The sequence below is a fragment of the Mytilus trossulus genome, chromosome 13 (genome assembly GCF_036588685.1).
Source record: "Mytilus trossulus isolate FHL-02 chromosome 13, PNRI_Mtr1.1.1.hap1, whole genome shotgun sequence".
Taxonomy (NCBI): domain Eukaryota; kingdom Metazoa; phylum Mollusca; class Bivalvia; order Mytilida; family Mytilidae; genus Mytilus; species Mytilus trossulus.
The window spans coordinates 46,984,933-47,002,075 of NC_086385.1; the positions used below are offsets into that span (position 1 = coordinate 46,984,933).

Sequence of the window (17,143 nt, forward strand, 5' to 3'; positions counted from 1 at the left end):
AAACATGATTAAAGAGATCATATGTGTTAGGCAAAACCCTGTTTTATAAGACCATTACTGGATTCTTAAAACAAGTTTCACTGTATATGCAAACTAAAATTTAAAAAGAAATACCCTACCTTTTTTTCATCCATTCCTTCAAAATTGACAGAATTCCGTTTTGAACAATATTTGATCATTTTGTTATAATATAATTAACAAAAAATAATAAAGAGAAACCACAAAACATGAAAAGATGTCTAATATATTTTTTTCTCCATATATTAAATTCCCCAGAAATATTATTTATCACACTTAAGTCAGAACAAACCACAAACTACACTATGAACATGATTTGTCTATATTTGAACCTGACACCCAACGACAGAAGTTTTAAAGCCAGCTTCACATTTCAAATATACAACCATCAAGTTAGCGTCACATTTCAAATATAAACTAACCGTCATAAAGTATTGCTTTGAGGAGAAATTGTTTTCTTTTTGTTTGTAATTGAAGTTGTCTGGGGTAAAGTTCTGTTTTGCTTTTGAAGAATAGTATCACACAGGAGTGTCTCAGAATATTGTATTATCTAACGTTCAAAGAAAGCTCTTTGCTGTTTGGAGATACATTTGTAGGAAAACTCTTTGCTGTTCGGAGATATGAAAGATCGGGTGAGTGCTGCTCGGTTTTGTTATCCGAAGCTTTGAAAACTATATTGAGTGAGTGCGGAACTTTTTTTGTTGTCCAGACATATGAACGGTCCTTGAGTGAGCATTGCTGTTGGTCTTTCCATTCTATATAGCTATGTTCATGAATATGAACGATTTGTTGAGTGAGTGCTTCGTCGTTCCATTTTAAAGACGCGAACTCTGTATTTCAAGTAAGTGACGTACGTTTATAACTAGATAAATGAAAGCGAAATTAAAGTATTGCATGCTTAAGTTAATGGTTCATTATAGTAACGACTTGTAGTACACTCTAGAGTTTCACCGAAGCGTTGCTTAAGTTGTTTGTTCATTATAGTCATGTTATGTACGTACACAGTATGTCAGCTTAATAAAGTTTGACCTTATCAACTCCATCAGACAGTTGACCTTGTTACATCAATTATTATAGATACAGAACTATGTATAACTGCATGATTACATAATCATATACTGAATAGTACATTCCCATCAAGTGTTTATTACTTTTGTTTTTATCTGTTTTGTAAATGTACGGAATACGTGCATATTAATCACGATACTGCAAAGATAGAAATCAAAACCAAGGACGGAACTTTAAGCTAGAAAGGTGTACTCTGAGCCTTTCTATTTATTTTTTAATTATAAGAAAGCAATAGTTGTTGGAACACAACCAAGCAAATGTTCAAATAAAATTTGATATCGAGATATCAATTTTATTTTGGTTAATTTCTAGGACGGCATTTATATCTTACGATTTTGGGAATAAATTTTGATTCCTAAACCATCTGATACATTGAAAGAAATAACAGCTTTAACTGAATTCTGGTATTGCTCGGACGTCTGGACGGCTTTATAAAGATTTGCCTGGGTTCTCAAAGTCCTCAAGAAGATCGCTTGACGTTGGAGCAATCGACGAGTACTTTAATGGAATTGGTGGCATTCCTATAATTCAATATCTATATGTGTGTCGACTTTTTTGAAACACTCTCTGATTACTCTCATATCTCATTGTAAAGCAAACATTTTTGAAACAAATTATAGAATTACACTGTCGCAGTATGAACGTCCAGTATAAACTCAAATCAAAGCTAAAGAGCAAGTTATATGTAAATCAAAGACTGTGAAAGTGACACCATGAATTTACAAAAGAATACATATTGAGAAACCAAATATTGGTAAAATGAAGGCAAACATGAATAAAAAGTGGGCAAAAGACAAATCACAATAAACCAACCATTTAAATATTTGATTAGTAGATCCGGTTATACTTTTCATTTTTACAATCAAATCGTCATTCAAGTCGATCAGTATATACGAACGAATGCATCATTTATCCATTTGTAGATTGATTATTATCCTCTTTCATCACTTTTAATTATATCATGGCGTTCAGTTTTATTGTCACAAAAAGTTGTCCCTGGAGGGAAACACATGCTTTTGGCGAACAAAACTACTAGTACGTGTAGCTACCTTAGTTGAAATTAAGGTGATACCAAACACTTTCACTAAAATTAATTTGGGTCGTTTAATTTTCATATATTTTGACAAAGTATTTACTTTGACCCTTTAACAAAATTATAAAAAATTCAAATAGTTTGAACCAACCATTTTTCAGAAAAATTACACTGGTTATATAGCAGTTTGACAAGCACCAATTTTGATCATTGAGAAGCTTAAAATATTCCCTTTACAACACAACGTAATTATAAAACGTGTAGTTGATTTTACAGAGTTGTCTACCTGTAGTGTTAGGTACCATCTTAAGATGTCATGGATCGAATAATGACAATTTTGACAGCAAAGTTATCACTGTAAATGAAAAACTGCTTCATGAGATAATCTCTAGATTGGCTTTGTAGTTTTGAATGATGTTCGATTGATGTCTCATAGACGTATATCCCACATCTCTTAGTAATACATTCGAGGGATTCAGATATCTTGTATACATGTATGTGAAAGGTTCTACTGACTGTGCAGTTTGTTTTTCGTTTGTTATTCTTGTTTACAGATATTATTATATAATTTTGTGATATAATATTGACAAACTACAGTAAAACAAGATGTTAAACGAAAACACAATGGATTAATCACTCACACCTGAATTGTTACAGTAAAAGCTGAATACAAATCAATTAGAATCAGAGGATTAGTCCATCGATTTATATATCTTAATTTACATAAAGATGACGAAGTATTTAGTTGCTGTCCGTCATGATGGTCGCTTTATAAGGCTATGACCTTAATAACAAGTTTACAAAATTCCAGTTTCCAATTTCAAAATGTGTTTACTATTTCAAAAGTGTTTCAAGAGGTGCACAACACATAGGAACATGTAGGAGAAGGTACATATGTACCGGTCATTTTTGTAATAGTTTCCATTTCCCTTTTCCCATCTTTTCCCCTGATCCAATTTTTATAATATTTATATCCCACATTACCAATTTTGTTTTTTAGTAAGTTTCAACTAAAACCCAGATTTTACTTTCTCTGTACGAGTAATACCAAGATCTAAAAGTATCTCCATTTTAGTTCCTTATCGTCAATTTTACAATGCGAGAACTTTCACAGATTGAACCCACACCTACCTCCTTTATTGGATAGAGAATTCAAAACAATGATTATTAAAACAAGACGGTGTTGTATGATTGACAATGAAACAACTTTCCATCCGAGACGAAGTGACAAGAAGTAAACAGCTTTAGGTCACCGTACAGACGTTAAGCACGTTATTGCGTCAATGCCGTGAAATGCGACAGAGCAATTTGATAAATAGCTCTTCTATGAAAACTAACTAGTTCAGCTTTATGAAATTTATATCCATAGATGAGGCAGGTATTACTGTTTCCTAAAATATCAAAAATATTCTTTAACTTTTCATAATAGTTTCAAATATTGATACAAATATTACCAAAACGTCAAAAATATGCGTGTCAGACGTAACAAATTATTCGCAAAATAACTTTTGCGGGAATTTTTGTGGTCTAATAAAAAGTTTAAAATCCGCGAAAATTCGCATGAATGATAAACGTCTAATATAATTTATGACGCCATTGCTGTTTTTTGTGTTGGTCGAACGGAAAAAAAACATTTTTTCAAAAACGAATATTCCTCGCCATGGTCAGGTTTCTAAAAATGGTAAATTATCAAACTTTATCGCTTTTTAAAATATCAGATGATATAAAATTTTGGTTTTATAAATTATTCCTACAAATGTGCTTAGATAGACCATTTCAAATCCGGAATTTTACAGCACTCGCACCACAAATAAAAACGCATTGGCCTCGGGAAAATGTCTTGCAAGATTGTCCAATATCGAATTTCGCCAACTTTTTACAAAAACACTGTCAGTTTCAACGTAATTTTATTAAGTATTCAATTCGTAGCATATAAAACAGTGCTTTTTCGTAATTGTGCTTTCACCCCACAATGCGATAACATACTTTTTGATAAGCTGTTAAGTCGAAATGACTTCGTTTTTTAACAAATCAAATGTCTTGCAAGTTTGTCCACTGAGCAATTTTCTTACGTTTTGAACGTTTTCGATTCGGGACGCTATACATATATGTGTTTTCAAATTATTTCTAAAAGTTTGTTCTTTGTTTTGGTATTAAACACCACATCATGTATAAGCGACATTTGTTGTATTTTATTGACCTGTCATCAAAGGTAGGAGAAGCCGGATATCAGTTGCAAAAACTGTCGATTAGGATCGGAGTCGAACAAATCTCGCCACGAGCGTATCTTAAAATTACCATGCTTTTTATCACTTTATATAAGCTCATTAGGCCAATCATTCCCCTAGGCCATCGAATTCGAAAGCAGTCCGTATTATCATATGATATATGAACAATATTTCATTGTTTTTCAATAACAAATACGGTTCGATTTTATGTTTTAAGATCAGAGGACAAAACAAAATAACCAAATTACAAATTTCGAAAATAGATAGAATCATAGAAACCACGATAAGAACTGCAATATATAAAATTAGTTATAATCAAATAGAAAATGAATAATTATCTAAAATGAAATAAAAAAACATATGGTAATTTGTCAATAAATAGGTAAAATATTAATTACAGAACAAAAGAATTTCATATCCGAGACGGGAGAGATCCGTTTGCGCCAAAAATGCGTCCTTTTGCGCCACGACTTTTATTCTCAAATGCTACGTTTGCGCCACATGTTTTAAAATTAGATGGTATCATTTGCGCCAAAAATAAAACATACGATTGCGCCAGTAAAAAGAAAAAATACTTCCTTACTCTTTTATTCGGACTTGGAACCGGCAGTGTAACACGGCACATGTTTCCTTTTCTGAAACATATGTTTTTCTTACTTCTGCTGCATGGGTACTTCCCAATTTAATGTTACATGTAGTAGCTTTTAACTTCTTTTTATTGTCCAAAAACACAAACATTAAAGGATGAAATCCATAAAATAGTTAATATTAGTTCATGATAATAAAAAAGTCCATACGCATCAACATATGTGGCTAAAACATAAAGAGCAAACACTTCTATTTTCTATATTGGCACATCTTTGTTAAGCAAAGCAATACGTTTTATTCTCTCTCTGTACATTGACTATCTCGTGCTGCTTAAGTCATTTAATTCTCTTCAGAAACTCGTCTTTATGGTGAAATATCTCCTAACATGTGATATCTTTTGAGGCAAAAATAAGAATAAAGATATAGTAATCATTAATATTTATGATAGATATATGTACAGGTAAATTGGCGCAAATGAGTTCCGAATATTGGCGCAATTGATACATTTTAAAAATAAAATTTGGCGCAAATGATACCCATTAAAAACAGTAATTGGCGCAAAAGGACTGCTGCCTCCGAGACAGAGGGAATTAAATATTGTAAAGAGATAAAGAAACTAAAAAGAAAAGAGCAAAAAATAAAAGTTACAATAAATATAAAGAAAAATACAACACAAGCCAAATCAGAAGTCCGAAAAGTTCATTTGCTTGTGTATCTACCAGTAGCAAATATTTCATACATATTCAAGACTTTGAAGTATCCATATCGATCAAAAATGATTTCAATCAAAACGAACAAAGTATACTCGATTACCGACGTAAAACGTCAAATTTTGACGTTACCAATTGGGACACAATATCGTGCGTAACGTCACAGCATTCACTCATGAGCAAAACCCATTCATAATGATGTAAATGTAAGGTTCTATGAACAGTTTGTTATAGCATGAACTGATTGTAAGAATAGGATTGACGTACATGATTTTCTTAAAACAAATAAAAATCTCAACTTTAACTCTGTGCGTTCGGTTTATTGCTCTTATATTTTCAGAAGGGATTAATGACTATGTATAGATGTTTCAACGAGGATTAAGTACCGCATTTGACATTATCTGTACGTCAGAGACAAAGATGTAATGATTGGTTTTATATCTTGGTGGTTTTTTTTTCTTTTGAAGTAAGAAATTTGGTAGTGAGGGCAGCTATACGATGTTATTGCAAATGCCTGACCAGCATTCAAAGACTAGAAAAATTCTGCTTAAATGCATTACAATTTGAACAGGATTCCTTTCGGTGCATACAACGAAACATTTTCCCACCCGGAAACACTCAAAGAAGCACCTGCATCACTTTGACTCAAACGACATTGGTGATGGGTACCATTATATTATGAATTGTAGAACATGTCTGTTAGAAAGATATAAAATTGTACAACAGTACTTTTGGTTAAAACCTTAAATATATTATGATCAACTATTCAGCTCATTAACTATTTTGTATTACAAAAATATGTAAACTCAGGAGCCTGTAATTCAGTGGTTGTCGTTTGTTTATGTGTTACATATTTTTTTTCGTTCATTTTTTTACATAAATAAGGCCGTTAGTTTTCTCGTTTGAATTGTTTTACATTGTCTTATCGGGGCCTTTTATAGTTGACTATATGCGGTATGGGCTTTGCTCATTGTTGAAGGCCGTACGGTGACCTATAATTGTTGATGTTTGTGTCATTTTGGTCTTATGTGGATAGTTGTCTCATTGGCAATCATACAACATCTTCTTTTTTTTTTTATATATTACATGACATATCAGTGTTATAAATGTGAAAGTGATCAGTCCTCCCAGTTAATTTCGTTGTATTTTTTCAGAAATGCATGTACGAAATTAGTTCATTAAAGTCCAGTGGCAAATATATCATGCATGTTCAGAACGACATGTAATAATTGAACCTGATCGTTATGTTTCGATATGTTCTTTTTATGAGAAATAACGTCACTCATTCATAATGTTTTCAATTTTTCCAAATGAGAAATATGGATGTCTAAATTAATCATCGTTGATGTCAATCAAAAGCGGAAATTTAATTAGTTTGTGGTAAGTGTGACGTTTTAATCAATTATGATTGTCAACGCATCGTGTCTAGAAGATAGCTACAATTCAATTATTATATATAATAGACTAAAGTCTCTTTAGACGATCGTCATTATTGCGAAATTTCTGTGCCAAAGAATTAAAATGTTTTGGTACTGCAATATTATCTGATGGAGGCGAAATTCATTGTATTGTTTCTTTATCTGCAAAAAGAATTTTAATGAAAAAGTTAATAACAAAAAAAAAAAGAAAAAAAAGATGTGGTATGATTGCCAATGAGACAACTCCAAACTTCTCAAGACCAAAACGAAACAGAAATTAACAACTATAGGTCACCGTTCGGCCTTCAACAATGAGTAAAACCCATAACGCATAATGATTGGCTGCTTGAGGTAAAAGTTTAAATTATAAGGTCAACATACCAACTTTAACTATAAACTAGTATCTCAATTGTTTGTAAAACAATTGAAAGGTCTTTCCTGTAAAAGTGATGTTTACGTTATGTTATTTGTATGAACTTTCGTTTGATAAACGACAAGCATACCTTCTCAAACTTTTCGCTTTTTACACTAAATGACATCATCCGCCTACATTTTTGAGATCGGAATTATTATATATGTAACATAGAGTAGATGAGCTTTCATTTGATATGCGACAACGCCATATTCTAGAAAGTTTGATTTTTGCACTCAATAACCCTATCTTACTAATTTTTGGAGGTCAGGAATTTGCTATTTGAAATGTACACATCATGACCTTTCATTTGATATACAACAACTCTACCTTAAAAGAACATTTATTTTTTGCACTCAATGACCCCATCCAACTCATTTTTGGGAGACGTCAATTTGAAATTTGAAATGTTCGCTTTATGTTCTTTCATTTGATATGCGACAACCTTACCATCTGAGAAATTTGAATGTTTGCACTAAATGACCCCACCCGTCTCCCTTGGATGAAAAGGGGGTTTCAAATTTTCATTTTTAAGTAGAGTTTATTAAGACCTTCAATTTGATATATCAGATGACCCCATTTGACAAAGTGCAAATAATGATGCAATATCAACTATATAAATAGAAATTATGAAACTTACAAAGTCAATGCAAAACATGAAAATTTCAAATTGAATTTTTGGTGTTTTTTTCCATGGAATGTTTTTGGTATTTGGTCAAACATATAACTATGTCAACCTCTTCAATTTCTTAAACATTTTAAGTGGTAAGCTATTGATGATTCAGAAATACATGCCTCCGCTCGCAAAACTTAAAACTGCATTATCTCTAAAACGACAATAGATATCTCAAATCTGTTAAATGATAAATGATCTGCAGTTAAAGGACAACATTATAGAAAAAGAATTAAGACAATTTTAAAGTTCACTAAGGTCACAATTAATCATCAAATATATGATGCAATACAAAACTTGAGAACCGGAAGTCGTAAAGACATGGGACTATCACCATTCAACTCAGGACCACTTGACCTTTTAACTATAACAAGGTCAAGGTCATAGTATACTGTGAAGGTCAAGGTGAAATTTCATCATGACCTGACATTGACCTCAAATTGAAGGTCTTGAACTACTGATCATCTTTTAAGTTTATAGTAGGTTGATATCTGTTAACTTTAAAAAGATATACACACAATACTATACTTTTAAGAATCATCCCGTCGTAACTTTTGAACAGACGGTCGGACTCTTTTGAGCTCAGTGTTTAAAATGTAGAGCTCGTCGAGAGGAACATTTTATACGCTGTAAGTATGCAGCAAACTCTTATTGTTTTCTTAATATGGAAGCTTAAAATTGCAGCGTAATTTTTGTTTGCACTCGGTGACCTTTGACCTTGGGTGCAAATTAAAGGTCATATGAACTGGAGATTATTGGTGTAGGTCCCAAGTCTTTACGACTTCCGGTTCTAGAGATACAATTTTTCAAAAATTGTGTATCTTTTTTAAGGGAAATAACTCCTTATAAGGGTTAACAACAAAATGAGTGTATATGTTAATTAACATTGCCATCTGGTCTTGTACATGTTGCCGTTTTTAAATGGATTCTATCTAATATACTTTTTGAGAAAAATGTAAAAGAAAGAAATTGCTTCAAGGGGACATAACTCTCATAGGGAATGATGAAATCCTTAGCAGCCTCATATGGTAACACATCATGATGAGATCTAACTATTGTCTAAATAAAGTCGTGATATCTTCAAAAACAACGAGGGGGGGCCATGTCGAAAAAAAACAATAAAAGGGAGATAACTTCTAAAGGGGATGATGAAATCCTACACAGCCTCATCTGGTAATACCTCATAATGAGGTCTACCGATGGTCCACATTTGGTCTTGATAACTCCAATAGAAACGAGGGGAGGCCATGTCAAACAAATGCTGGATGAAAAAAAAAAAAAAAAAACATGCGAAAAACAATAAGGTCTTTCCTCGCGGAGAGGAAAGACCTTAACAACAATTGGCATCCTACAACCGTCCCGAGCTTACAAAAGTTGTGAATCAATTAAACGAAGGCTGGCTGCCAAAGTTCTACAATCAACGCATCATTCCCAACTACAGTAATAATGATCTTCCGTTGAAATATTCAATGAAATCCAGTGACATTTCACTCAGAGACAAGTTTATATGTTCAACTTTCTCACTACTGTACATTGCTAATTAATAAGGGTCTGGATGGGTTGTGCTTCAATTCTTTATTATTTTGTCATTTTGACTGCCTTTCTCTATTCGTAGTCAGGTTTGACCATTATTCTCAACTTTTGAATATGAACGCTTTCTTCATTTTGGGGCCTATTTTTTTAAATTCTGTATTGTTTTAGCCCTTTATTTTGGGGCCTATTGTTTTAAATTCTGTATTGTTTTAGCCCTTTATTTTGTACTTTTTGTCTATTATACTGTTCTCTATTCTGAAAGTCCCATCCACACCCTCTTATATGTTCGTGGATAACTATCATTTCTGCTGACTCCTAGAATTAACGCATTATAACAGTACTGTAAAAGTTTGTATTGAGACCCCCCCCCCCCCCCCCCCGCCAAAAAAAAAAAAGATCACGGCATTGATTGCGTTAAAACTTCATTATGATTACATTTCTACAAATCGTGATGAACCGAATCAAAAACTTATAAACAAATTCCCATGTTAGTTCTATTTTACACAAATAATTCCTGAATTAATCGTTATCAAAACCAATAGTCTTACAAACAGATTGTTAATGACTTCCAATCAATCATCTGTCCATACAAATCTGGTCTGGGTTCTTATCATACACCACAGATATATTGTATAAACATAACGTGCAAAACATCAGCCATCTCGCTTCATTAACTAATCATAGCTAAAATACAGAATCTTCATAATTACTTTTCAGCTTAAAATGAAAAATCTTTCATAAAATTGAACCGTTTTAAACCATTCAAGATTTTGAAATGATCAGTTTCAGGAACTGAAATTCCGTATTTTTTGTTAAATCAATATTTATATTTTTCACATTTTTCAAGTTGCTTAGACTTCCAGCACATAGCTGAATTGCAGAACCTTCATTCTTATTTTTCAGATTCAGAAGATTTTTTCTCATAAAATTGAACCGTTTTAAACCATTCTAGATTTTGTAATGATCAATTTCAGGAACTTTTGTTAAATCAATATTTATATTTTACTTTTCAAGTTGCTTACACTTTTTAAGTGGCTTGCTTGGAGAATGAAATAAGATTTTCAACTGATAATCTCCTGATATTTTGTTGTAACACACGTACTCAAATGTCCGGCCATAAAATACGGAAGGTCGGGGTGGTCTGTCCTCAGCCTCGTAAGATTCCCAACTCAATCTGTTGAAACATACATGTATCCAGGAAAAATAATAAGTTTTAATTTTATTTGTATTTAGACCTTTTAAATTTTTTGTTTATGTTTATTTTAGATATCATTGAATGAAGTTGATATTACAGGCGTAACGACATAAATCAAACTAAGAAAATTTTGTCTATGTTCCTTAGTTTATTTTCAAGTTCCTTTATTTTTAAAACTCACAAACATTCCATGTATTTGACTACTCTCGAACTTTACATGTTGACCTTGGCAGTATGTTACTTGTTGACGTTTATTCGAAAAAAAACACTTGAACGCATAATAATACAATCAAACCTATATATATATATATATTGTGGCACAACATCCTGTCCACAAGTTAACAATTTTTTTTTCTGTGACGTATTCAATTTATAATAAGATCCATTTTGTTACAACCTGTGATCAATTTTATTTGGCAATCGCCAATGGCAGTCAGCAGGGTTAAAGAACATCAGTTGTTCGACCTGTTAGTCAAATGCGTTTTGTTTAAATATACTTTTCACTCTTTTGGTCTTTTGGAAAATGTTGTTTATGCTGTTTTTAGACCCTTCTACAACGACATTTGTTTGACATGCACACGTATAAAAATTGCGGTTTTTATCCAACGCAGTCATAGGTTTGAACGTAGTTTTCAATTTAGACTCGTTTATATTTTTTGTTTGGGCATGTATCATATTTTCCCTCCGGTTTATATGATCCGTTCATCCTATATATTGACTCTTAAAATTCAAGAGTTAATCTAAAAATGAGGGTACTTTCTCTAAAAATGAGGGTGCTTTTTATATGGCCTTCCAAATACCGTTTCGATCCCTAACATCACTGAAGAGACATTTATTGTCGAAATCCGGATATGGTGTACTAAAGAAATATTGACACCGAATGTTTGTGGCACAACATCCTGTCCACAAGTTAACAATTTTTTTTTTTTGTGACGTATTAAATTTATAATAAGATCCATTTTGTTACAACCTGTGATCAATTTTATTTGGCAATCGCCAATGGCAGTCAGCAGGGTTAAAGAACATCAGTTGTTCGACCTGTTATAGTCAAATGCGTTTTGTTTAAATATACTTTTCACTCTTTTGGTCTTTTGGAAAATGTTGTTTGTGCTGTTTTTAGACCCTTCTACAACAAAATTTGTTTGACATGCACACGTATAAAAATTGCGGTTTTTATCCAACGCAATCATAGGTTTGAACGTAGTTTTCAATTTAGACTCGTTTATATATATATATATCATGTACTGTAGTACGCCGCTAGATTAAAACTGACGTGGAAAGGTAACATATGGCCACCGAAAGCTCTTTTTTTGAGAGCCCAGGTGGTCGTGTGGTCTAGCGGGACGGCTGCAGTGCAGGCGATTTGGTGTCACGATATCACAGTAGCATGGGTTCGAATCCCGGAGAGGGAAGAACCAAAAATTTGCGAAAGCAAATTTACAGATCTAACATTGTTGGGTTGATGTTTAGACGAGTTGTATATATATATATAAGCAAATTTACAGATCTAACATTGTTGGGTTGATGTTAATGTTAGATCTGTAAATTTGCTTTCGCAAATTTTTGGTTCTTCCCTCGCCGGGATTCGAACCCATGCTACTGTGATATCGTGACACCAAATCGCCTGCACTGCAGCCGTCCCGCTAGACCACACGACCACCTGGGCTCTCAAAAAAAGAGCTTTCGGTGGCCATATGTTACCTTTCCACGTCAGTTTTAATCTAGCGGCGTACTACAGTACATGATATATAAGGCATGAAGATGTTATTGTTACAGATCAGCTAAATTATCTATAGTAAAGGATCCTACAAATTAATGTAAGATACAGTCACAGAAAATAATTATATTCATAAGTACGTCTGAGTCAGTGACAACCCTACAACAGATGTATCCATCGGATCGCCATCAATGATGGTGATACATGGCTGTGTACATAATGTATATACAACTCGTCTAAACATCAACCCAACAATGTTAGATCTGTAAATTTGCTTTCGCAAATTTTTGGTTCTTCCCTCGCCGGGATTCGAACCCATGCTACTGTGATATCGTGACACCAAATCGCCTGCACTGCAGCCGTCCCGCTAGACCACACGACCACCTGGGCTCTCAAAAAAAGAGCTTGTATATATATATATACAACTCGTCTAAACATCAACCCAACAATGTTAGATCTGTAAATTTGCTTTCGCTAATTTTTGGTTCTTCCCTCGCCGGGATTCGAACCCATGCTACTGTGATATCGTGACACCAAATCGCCTGCACTGCAGCCGTCCCGCTAGACCACACGTCCACCTGGGCTCTCAAAAAAAGAGCTTTCGGTGGCCATATGTTACCTTTCCACGTCAGTTTTAATCTAGCGGCGTACTACATACAGTACATGATATATAAGGCATGAAGATGTTATTGTTACAGATCAGCTAAATTATCTATAGTAAAGGATCCTACAAATTAATGTAAGATACAGTCACAGAAAATAATTATATTCATAAGTACGTCTGAGTCAGTGACAACCCTACAACAGATATATATATATAAAGGGTACCATTGGGACGAGAGAAAACTGACATTACACGAGAGTTGGCACGTTTGATTTGAGATTAACAATGTATAGGTATTACTACAACAGGAGAAAAAATGATCAGTCAAGACAAGTTTTCAATGTATAGAGATGACCTTTATAGCAGGTATGACTGTATATTACTAAGCAACCTTGACGAAAATATTTCATGATTTGTATATTATACACGCTATGTAAACAAACACAGATGCAAATATGCACGAACTGAAAAGAATCAATTGTTGTTAATAATTACAGTCATGTTTTGAAGCTCCCAAGTGAAAAATATAAGACTAAAATGTAGAGAACTGTTACATAAGGGTGAAGTTTCTTAATCCTTCCATTTTTTAATTCATCTTTATCACTTTTGACATGTTTTGATAAATATCTTCATCATTGTTTTTGACACACAATTTTAATCTTTGACAAAAGTAGTACTACTAACAATTTAATATAATAAAGCTATAGAATATAACAGTTATAGGCACTAAATATCCATGTAATAGCTGTCACTGGACGTTAAGCAAACAATCCAACATAAACTACAAAAGCGTTATGTAGAAAAAATTGAAAAAAGTACATAAGGTATGTGAACGAATGAATATCAGCTATCAAATTGTATATGCTTACTAGTCAAGTTGGTAAAGTTAAATTTAGTTTTTTGATTTGAATACTTTTAAATCCTAAAATGAAATAAAAAAATACATAAAGCCCCCATATTCCCCACCTTTCCTCAAATTTCCTCTCCCCTTCCATAAACCCCCCTCCCTTCCACAACCCAACTCCTTACCTGTTCGCCATCAGGTGATTCGGCTTTAGATTTCTTTTCCATTTCATAAATCCCCAAACTATCTTACTGTCTATACATTGTCCTCAACTTCTTTCCAGCTTAAATTATTGGCTATAAAATCAATCTCGATGAAAAATCATCGCATTAATCCGGAATAAATCATTGTGTAATCCGGCATAGGTTTTGTGTTATTTTTTTCACTTATTATTATTTTCTGTACACTGAATAATCTTACAAAATTGCTAATTAATTGATGAGGTTAACTAATTCCAGCGAATTACGATATCATGCACACGTGCGTCGGTGGAATAGTTATAGCAAATTGATTATTACAGCGTAGATAGACTATCAGTAGAACTAGTGATATTATGTGTAGCACAGTCCCGAGCCGAGTTTATCTAGTTTGTCGCTGCAAAATTACTTCTACAGATACGTGTGTGTAATATATATATATGTGATGTGCTCCAAATTCCTCTGTTGCGAGAACCGGCTAAGAATACGCAATTTAAACCAGAAAAGACATAAAAAATCTATTATCGTTAATGAGTAGCTACAAAGCTTAAGCTAATAGTTTAGCATAAAGAGGAATTAAAATGTATTTTCGTTGGATAAAGCTAAACAATATCTATTTTTGCCATGATTTACGTAAATTGTAATATTTATGTTCTGGATTAAATTGAAGAAAAATAGGATTTTTTCATGGAACTTATATGTCAGGAGGATAATCTTAAGTAATCAAGCTAACTGTTCTGAGAAATGCGAGCGATTTTAAGGTATAAAGAAATCCAATGTATAATATATACATGTTAATAAAAGAACTTTCGTTTCTAAATGTATGCAAAATTTATATTTACACAATTAGTTGCTACTGATATTATTTTTTTTTTATCAAATTGAATGTACAGATTTGAGGGGCAATTCCACGAGGTGCTCATTTCCCAAATTCCGCCTTTTTGTATTCTATTTCCAATTTCCTTTTTTTATGCCCAGATTCAACTTTTTTACACCCATATATCCCAGAGCCTCAGTTTTTCAAACCCTCCCTCCAAAATACTTCCCTTATCCCCCTATAAATCACCCCCCCCCCCAAAAAAAAAAACCCAAAGAAAACCGCGACATTCCCTCACATTTTCTTTCTCGTGCTAATGAGACGTTTTCCAATCTTTTTTTTCCAATCTATTTTACAAATAAAAAATTTGCACCATCTTTGATAAGTTCAGTAAACATCTTGACTGGTTCTGATCGATTATTGTAGCTACATGTAGTTGCATTAAAAAAAAATAATGATAAATACTTTTAATTCTTTATCCAAATTGAGTATGCGTTGTATGAAAAGTAATAGTGCCCTCTACACATGCTACGTTTGAAGAAAATACGTTGGAATCAATCAAAAGGTTTATGTTAACTGCTGGTTAATGACTGAATATGAAAATGTTTCTACAAATAAATGTAGGATATCTTCCATTTACACGTAAGACCGTGGACATTTTGTTTTAAATGATACATGAAAGGGCTTGATTTTTCTGATTGGTAATATATTTTTTTTAAAAAACAAATTAACTTCCATTTGTCAGTATATATATTCAAGGTACTGGACCTTATCAAAATTAACATGCATGCATTTTGTCATATATGGTCCTATTTAAATATGACCTCAGCCACCAGCATTTAAAAGACCTTAATTGCAAGAATTGTGAGATATTTATTAACATATGTATATATATATAGCTTGCTTCAGTATTCATACAAAAAAAGTGTTGCGTTAATAAAAATGCCAACAGAACCATTTTAACTTAATAAATTTAAATTCGTCGTCAGATGGACACATATATTGTTACATAATTGAGATATAAGACGTTGCTAAGCAACAATGTCCTAATTTGATATGGTTAAAAGACAGATTTAGAAGAATTTGACAGGATATCGATTGGCCTGTAGTTGTAACGGCATTTTCATTCAGTAGCATCGATCAATATTGATACAGAAATATACACTCAGTATAAAAATACCCTATAAACAATGTTGTAACAATCTGGAGAAAATGCAATGCGGTGTGCACTAGCACTAGACGGAGGGGAAAGGTGCGCTGTATAATACAAAAAATACACGATGTTGAAAAAATATCATCTATTTATAAGAGCGTATGGGAAAAAAAGAGACCAGCCGAGTTCTAACATTTGTATCTTCTTTCCAGAAGTGAATAATGACTAATTATTTTCCAATGCTCTTACGTGAATGCACCTATATATAATTATTGCTTTGTTCTGGATGAATATTCTACATAGAAACTTTGACATTTATGACGAAAAATTGCAATTACAAATTTTGGCAAACCCTTCACTTTCGCTTCAATTCTTTCGTTAATTCTGTCAACATAAGTATAATATTATATAATAATTCTCAGATAATAATAGGGGAAACACCCAACTTTCATTTATGCATAATTGACAAAAATCGTCTAATGCAAAGTGCAACTCATCCAGTATTAAACATTTAATGATCATGTATATAATTAAGTACATTTTTTTCCTTCTTATAGTCCTATCAGCCAGACACAGAAATTAAAAAATGTAGGATTGGTTTATATTTCCACTCTAAATAAATTGCATTAGAAATATTCATTCGTCCAAGGGAGTCCACTACATGTATATGCCGATAACTCATTCTGAAGCCAAGAACCTAACCTGAACAATCCAGTCGTTATATTCTATTCACTAACAGTTACCTAAACAGAATAATCCAGTTCTAGTGAAAACAGGGCGATGAATTATTTGAAGTATCAATAACTAGGATTTTTTGTAAAAGTGTGAACTGATATCAAGCAAGATATCAAGTTTTACAGTGAACAAAAATACAAAAAAAACGCCTCATTTTTGCGCCTGTCCCAAGTCCGGATCCTCTGGCCTTTGTTAGTCTT

General features: G+C 32.8%; 1 protein-coding gene across 14 annotated transcripts in view; it reads right to left on the minus strand.

The window, feature by feature from the left end:
• The window catches only part of LOC134695072 (prolyl endopeptidase FAP-like), a 135,586-nt gene that overhangs the window by 38,162 nt on the left and 80,281 nt on the right, over positions 1-17,143 (minus strand). Inside the window, exon 1 of one of the 14 annotated variants that reach the window (XM_063556262.1) lies at positions 14,227-14,600. The exons of 11 other annotated variants lie outside the window; for them this stretch is intronic. In XM_063556262.1, coding sequence (XP_063412332.1) covers positions 14,227-14,268 — 42 coding nt within the window. In that variant the 5' untranslated portion in view covers positions 14,269-14,600. Of the gene's footprint in view, positions 1-119; positions 150-14,226; positions 14,601-17,143 lie in introns of those variants that run through there. 2 more of the 14 variants (XM_063556263.1, XM_063556260.1) reach the window with 2 other exon arrangements.